This window comes from Chrysochloris asiatica, unplaced genomic scaffold (genome assembly GCF_000296735.1).
Source record: "Chrysochloris asiatica unplaced genomic scaffold, ChrAsi1.0 scaffold00306, whole genome shotgun sequence".
In the NCBI taxonomy this organism is placed as follows: Eukaryota; Metazoa; Chordata; class Mammalia; order Afrosoricida; family Chrysochloridae; genus Chrysochloris; species Chrysochloris asiatica.
The window spans coordinates 48,986-56,631 of NW_006408824.1; the positions used below are offsets into that span (position 1 = coordinate 48,986).

Here is a 7,646-nt window from a genome sequence, read left to right on the forward strand (position 1 = left end):
TGGAATAAAAATTGAAATGATTACAAGAAAGTGAGGCGGCCCTGGAGGCATTCACTCATCTTTGCCAAGAAATTTGGAAGACAACTATCTGGTCAAGTGATTGGAAGAGATCCGTATTTGTGCCCATTCCAGAGACGTGACCCAATGGAATGCAGAAATCATCAGAAAATATCATTGATATCCCATGCAAGTAAAGTTTGGCTAAAGGTAATACAGAAATGGCTACAAGAATGCATTGACAGAGAACTTCCAGAGGTTCAAGCTGGATTCAGAAGAGGATGTGGAATGAGGGATATCATTGCTGATGTCCAATGGATCTTGGTTGAAAGCAGAGACTATCAGAAAGATATTTACCTGTGCTTTATTGACTACGCAAAGTCTTTCGATTGTGTGGATCATAACAAGCTATGGACAACATTGCAAAGTATGAGTATTCCGGAACAGTTCCTTGTGCTCATGAGGAATCTGTACATGGACCAAGAGGCAGTTGTTCGAACAGAACATGGGAACACTGAATATTTTAAAATTAAGAAAAGTGTGCAACAGGGCTGGATTCTTTCACCATACTTATTCAACTTGTATGCTGAGCAAATAATCCGAGAAGTTGGGTTATATGAAGGAAAATGTGGCATCAGGATTGGAGGAAGACTCATTAACAACCTGCGATATGCAGATGATACAACCTTGCTTGCTGTTAAGTGAAGAGGATTTAAAATACTTACTGATGAAGATCAAAGACCACAGACTTCGGTATGGATTACATCTCACTGTAAAGAAAACAAAAATCCTCACCACTAGACCAATAAACAACATTCTTATCAATGGAGAAAAGATTGAAGTTGTCAAGGACTTCATTCTTCTTGGATCAACCATCAACACTCATGGAAGCAGTAGTCAAGAAATCAAATGACGTACTGTATTAGGCAAATCTGCTGCACAAGACCTTTTTAAAGTGTTGAAGAGTAAAAATGTCAGCTTGAGGACTAAGGTGCACCTGACCCAAACCATGGTATTTTCAATAACCTCATGTGCATGCAAAAGCTGGACAGTGAATAAGAAAGACCATAGAAGAATTGATGCATTTGAATTATGGTGTTGGAGGAGAATATTGAAACTACCATGGACTGCCAAAAGAATCAACAGATCTGTGTTGGAAGAAGTGCAGCCAGAGCTCTGTGCTCTTTAGAGGTCAGAATGGCCAAACTTCATATCTCATACATCAGATATACTGTCAGAAGGAACCAGTCGATAGAGAAGGATATCATATTTGATAAGGTGAAGGAAGGGTCAGAGGAAAAGAGGAAGACCCTCAACGAAATGGATTATCAAAGTGGCAGCATCAATGGGCTCAAGCATGGCAACAATTGTGAGGTTGATCAAGAAATAGGCAGTGTTTCGTTCTGTTGTGCAAAGGGTCACTATGATTTAGTACTGACTCGATGGCACCTAACAACAACATCAAGAGAGACCAGACCCTGGAGAAGCACATCATGCTTGGTAAAGTAAAGGGTCAGTTAAAAAGAGGAGGATCCCCAACAAAATGAATTGGCACAGTGGCTGTTAACAATGAGTTCAAACACGGCAATGATTGCTAGAATGGCGCAGGACTGAGCAAAGTTTCGTTTTGCTGTATTAGGGTTACTATGAGTTAGCACTGACTGGACAGCACCTAACAGCAATGAGGGTGAGAAGTGTGTTGTAGGTATTTCAGGACCTGGCTATTCTGAGGCTAGGTTGTTCTCTAATAGCCACCTGCCTGACAGTGCTGACACTAATGAATGCCTCAGCAGCAGAGCTCCTTACATGAGGTTGTTACTATGTGCTGCTAAGTTGGTTCTGACTCATAGCGACCCTGTGTAGGATTTCCAATGAGTGGCTGTTGGGTGTGAAGCACTGACCTTGCATCCAGCAGTCTAGTGTTGATCCTACAGCATCATACCAATAAGTTCAGGAAATAAACTGTTTCCCCAAAATCTGTCCAAGATAGTCTCTCCTCCTGGAACCTAATACTACCCACTTGTTAGAGTGAAGAAAGTAACTGTTCAGACAAGTGCTATAATCGGCTTTTTCTTTTTTATTCCCAAACTAATCATTTACAGAGGACAGTCCTGATGTCAGGACACATAACAGTTAACTAGTCTTCTTTTGACGGCTGGAAAAAACGGAGTCCTCTCGTTAATCATTTCCTGTCCATCAAGAAAGCAGGGTGACAGTCAGCCCTAAGTGGCCTTCTACTCTCTCCTCCTGGGAACCCATCTTCCTTCTTGAGGAGGGAATTGCCTCTAACTACAGAGGGTTCACCACATATGGATGCTCTGAATAGGGGATAAGGACAGTCTCCCACACCTGGAGATACACCTGAATTCACCTGGAATAAGGATGTTGATGCACTTGATGGAAACGCAAGGACAGTGTCTGCGGAGAGAAGCCCCATCAGTTTGCAGGTTTGCCCCTCAAGATGAACATCCTATGGCTGAAGGCTGCACCAGCACAGCAGCTCAGCCACTGAAAATTGCATCAACTGCCCCCACATCACCAAATTCTGTACCCCTCATGCTGAGCAAGCTGCCCGGCATGCAGTATGTTCCCAACAGGTGCTTGTTGAACTGAGCAGCAAATGGCTTCTCTGGGCTATGCAGTTTCTGGTGTTCAATGAGGTGGGAGCTCCAGCTGAACATTTTACCGCACTCTTTACACTTCAACACCTTCTCCCCAGAGTGGATCTTCTGGTGTTTGATGAGGCAGTGGTTCTGGCTGAAGGCTTTGCCACACTCAGTACACTTGTATGGTCTCTCACCAGTGTGAACCCGCTGGTGCACAATCAGGGATGAGTGACAGCTGAAGGCTTTCCAGCATTGGCTGCAGTCGAACGGTTTTTCTCCAGTGTGGACCCGCTGGTGCACAATCAGATAGGAATGGGAGCTGAAGGCCTTACCACACGCGTTGCACTTGAAGGGCTTCTCACCGCTGTGGGTCCGCTGGTGCACGAGCAGGTACGACTGGCAGCTGAAGCCTTTTCCACAAGAATTGCACTTGAAGGGCTTCTCCCCGGTGTGGATCCGCTGGTGCAGGGTGAGACGGGAGCGGCTGTTGAAGGCCTTGTCACACTCACTGCATTTGAAGGGCTTCTCACCGCTGTGGATTGTCTGGTGCACTGTGAGGGATGAGTGGCATGTGAAGGCTTTCCCACAGGCAATGCACGTATAGGGCTTCTCACCGCTGTGGATGCGGAGATGGCGTGTCAAGTGAGTCCTCTGGTTGAAGGCTTTGCCGCACTCAGCACACTGGTAGGGTTTCTCGCCTGTGTGCACTCGCAGGTGCATGTGGAGCAGCGAGCTGCAGCTGAAGGCTTTGGTGCACTGGGTGCACTTGTAGGGACGCTCACCTGTGTGGATTCGCTGGTGGACATTGAGGGATGAGTGGCAGCTGAAGGCCTTGCCACAGGCACCACAGAAAAAAGGTTTCTCACCACTGTGGACGCGCCGGTGCTCAATGAGGTTGGCACTCCAGGGGAAGGCTTTGCCACACTCCTGGCATTTGTAAGCCTTCTCTCGGGTGTGCCAGCGATGGTGCAGGGCTAGTGAGGCACTCTGCCTGAATGTTTTCCCACACTCACCACAAGCAAATACATCCACTCTGGGGTCCGTTCCTCGAGGCTCATCTGTCCAGGTGTGTTTTCTGGAGACAGTTGGCTGGAAGGCATTACTCCCTGCACAGGTCCTTTGGTGCTGGGTGATGCTCTCAAGGGACTGGAAGCTCTCCCTTTGTCTGTTACGAGAGCCAGCCTCTGCGGGGACACTTTGTTGGGTCAAGAAGACGGACCTGAATGCAGAATCTCCCTGCTCTGTGGACAAGTCCTCATGGTTGGAAGGTGCTGGCTTCCAGAGCATGTCCTTGCATCTAGGCAGAACACTTGCCTGCTCTTCCCAGTCCCATGTATCGCCCCAAATGGAGCTATAAGGTCTGGTACCCAGAAGCCTTCCCACTGTTGAATCCTGGGCAGGATCTTCCTCATATGAGCACTCCTTGCTCCTAGCAGGTGCGGTCTCCAACTCTGTAAGAAATGGGAAATGTGGTGTTTGTGATCAGAAGGGAAAGTGGCCCTGGGATTTTTCATCTCACTGCTATGATGGCCACTTTTATTATTCAATCCTGGGACTTTTGAGGAACACAATTGCAGGCCCTGAAAACAAGAGTGGAAGAGCTTGAAGAGGTGAAGGCAGAAACCCTACAAGCATCTATTACAGCAGGCCAGGGGGGGGAAAGTAGGTCCTAGGGAAGGGGCCATTGGAAGTGCAAAGTTAGGATCAATGAAGTCTGAAAAAGAAGTGGCAAAGGAAAACTGGTGGGGCTGGACAATCGAGACAAGATTCATCACAGAAACATCAGTGGATTGACACTGTGTATAAAACCATGCCAGGCAATGGACACACACCAGAGCCCAAAGAAAAAAAGTGTAAGTTCCTTGGTGCCAAAAGGCACAGAATTCCCCCACTCCATCTCTTAGTTAGAGACAACATGTAGTAGACTAACTGAGTCACACAGGGAAGTGAAGTGCTGGTACGTGCTATGACGTGGGTGAGCCTGGAAGATATCACGCTGAGTAAAGGATGTCAGCCACCAAAAGACAAACAGTGTATGGTCTCACTCCAAGGAAATACCTAGAAAAAGCAAATGTATAGAGAACAAAGCTGACTAGTGGTTACTGAAGACAGAAGGAAGGGTGGAAAAGGAACTGTTTAGGAATCTTTCTGTTCATGGTGATGGGAATTTGGCAATGGTTAGTGATATGGCTCACATGACTGATGTCATCGATGTTACTCAACTCTATACACGAAAATGCTGAACTAGTATATGTTATTAGATTTTTACAATAAAATGCCCCTTATGTTTTATATCCCAAGACCATCTTTCTTGGAGGCCTTGGAGCTACCTCTGATATGTGAGATCAAGGAGATTTGAGCCCTACTTCCCTGTGAATTTTGTTATCAGAGTTAACTTCCTCCTTAATGAGAAGATGTCAGAATTTTTGTTATTATTATTTTTTAATAAAGACAATCTAGCATGTCTATGATGAGTTGTATTTGTCAGGCTTTATAAACCAAATGAAACTAAACCAATGCCACCCAGTATTCTGACACAGTGTCCCTAGAGGACAGAGTAGTACTACATACAGTTTCTGAGACTATAAATCCCTACAGGAGCAGACAGTCTCATCTTTCTCCCTCAGGGCAGCTGATGGGTTGAACCACTGACCTTGCAGTTAGCAGCGCAAAGCTTAATTGCTATATAAAAATGAGTGCAATTGGTGAATGTTCAGTTACTAACGACAAGGTTGGAGGTTTGAGTCCATCTAGAGGTACAAGAAAAGCCTGGCTATCTGACTTCTAAATATTCAATCACTGAAAACACTATGGAGTGCAGTTCTACTATGACACATATGGGGGTGCTGTGAATTGAAGCTGACTTGATGGCAACTGGTATTTAATATGCTCAGTATTCACTTTTCACTAAGTTAACCTGAAAAGAATTAATTCACTTATTATTATGCATTTATCCAGAAAAAATTTCTCTAAAACAATTAAATGTTAGAGAGGAAAACCTGAGGCCATGGCAGTCTTATACTCAGAGCCTAACCATGTGGCCCTCGCAGACTTGGGTTAGCTAGGCACGTGTACAACTCAGCTAACCCATTTTCAGGGATCAGTACCTGACCACTAGGTTTAAAACACCAGTTGCACACTCCCCATCCCTGTTCTGCTTTATTTTTCTTTGTACTTCTAAGAAGCCATACTTGCTAAATATGGATATACATGAGACCTGGTGATGTAATTACTTAAGCATTGGGCTGCTAAATAAAATCCACCAAGAGAGAAAGATGAGGCAGTCTGCTTCTGTTAAGATGTACAGCCTGCAAACCCATTGGGGCCGTTCTGTGTTTTATAGTGTCACTGTGAGTCAGACTCAACTTAATAGCAGTGCCTTTGGGTTTGGGTTTTGTTTACGTGTTCTCTCCATCTCCAGCCATTAGAAGACAGGCATTTGTGTCCATTTTGTTCACTGCTACATTCCCAACACACATGTGGTGCTCGATATGTGTGTCAAGGGAAGAGAAAGAAGAAGGGATGGGTCTAGGAGAGGACTGAGAAAGTCCCCGTGGAGCCCAGGCTGAGGGACTGTATAGGAGATGGGTTGCGAGGTGGCAGGGAGGTGGTGAGAGCCTGTCAGGGGCTCCCCTGGGACTCAAGACTCACCTGGACAGGCAGCTGTGTAGACTCGTGGATACACTTGCCATGGGGCCTCACCTTGCTCCAGGTGGGAGATCATATCTGGCTTGCAGACTGGAGGCCCTACTCATGGGGAGAAAGCCGGCGGCTTGGTGAGCAGCTGCTCTGCAGGCCCCTGCCCTGAGCCGCCACACTGTGGAATGAGAAGACACTGCAGGAGGGTCCTCTGGGCGGAGTCTGCTGTTGTGCTGCCCTGAGGAGGTTCTGGCCCACGTGGATCTACAGAACCATGAGAGCTCATGCCTATCACATCTCATGGTGCCCAGCATGGGGCAAGCTCAAAAAGACACTCAGTAACATATACTATGCACTTTAGAGAGTGAGGATGGCGAGACTTCATCTGCCTTATTTTGGACATGTTATTAAGAGGAAGTATTCCCTGGAGAAGGACATCAGGCTTGGTAAATCAGAGGGTCAGCAAGAAAGAGGAAGACCCTCAATGCGATGGACTGACACAGTGGCTGCCTCAATGGCCTCATTCCTTGGGAGCAATAGGCAGTGGCTTCTGGGATCCACCATGGTCGGGATGTCCATGGCACACAGCAGTCTGATGTGCAGGCGCCAAGGATCCCCATCTCCTAAAGCCACCCTGACATCACCTGGGGAGCTGGGGTACAAATCCCCCCTGTCCTTCAGTTCACCCCTCTACCCAGTAGGCCAACTTCCTCCATGCTCCTGACTCTCCAAGCCTGATTGCAGCCTTAGCATTCTCACAGCACCTCCTCCCAAGGGATTTTTGACCCAAGTGGGTCCCATTGGCCACAAGAGCCTATGCCTCCCAAATTGCCTAGGGCCCAGCCCAGGGTGGCACTGAGGAGACACTTAGTAACATCTACCCTGCGGGAGAGTGCCTAGTGCTTTCTTACCAAGGGCAAGAAGGTTTCGGTAGTTCTCCATCATGACATCCCGGTATAAGGCTCTCTGGGGGGAATCAAGATAGCCCCACTCCTCCTGGGTGAAGTCCACAGCCACATCCTTGAATGTAACAGATTCCTGAAACAATATGCATGGGTTCATTCATCCAGGGCCAGTCCCTTTACATAACCTTGGGTATGGTCCTTGTATGACAAGAAGGTAGTTCTAGGAATCGAGAAGGCAAACAGGCGTAATTGACATGTTTGCTTACAGCCTTGTGATAGGAAAGGAGCCCCAATAGTGCAGTGGGTTAAGCACCAGGCTTCTCACAACAAGGTTTGAGTAGTTCAAATCCACTAGCTGCTCTGAGATAGAAAGATGAAGCTGTCTGCTCCAGTACAGCCTGATAAACCCTATGAAGCAATTCTACTCTATTGTCTAGGGTTGCCTGAAGTAGCAAACAACTCAATGGAAATGCGTTTTGGCTGTTTGGGGTTTAAGATA

General features: G+C 46.8%; 1 protein-coding gene across 1 annotated transcript; it reads right to left on the reverse strand.

Annotated features, from left to right (window-relative positions):
• Positions 1 to 2,498: 2,498 nt before the first annotated feature.
• On the reverse strand, positions 2,499 to 7,277 carry ZNF74 (zinc finger protein 74). The gene is made up of 3 exons (XM_006874943.1): positions 7,154 to 7,277; positions 6,255 to 6,350; positions 2,499 to 4,054 (listed from the first exon to the last, which is right to left on the reverse strand). Exons 1-3 carry the CDS (start codon positions 7,185 to 7,187, stop codon positions 2,499 to 2,501), a joined length of 1,686 nt encoding a protein of 561 aa, XP_006875005.1. The 5' UTR covers positions 7,188 to 7,277.
• Between the last annotated feature and the right edge of the window lie 369 nt (positions 7,278 to 7,646).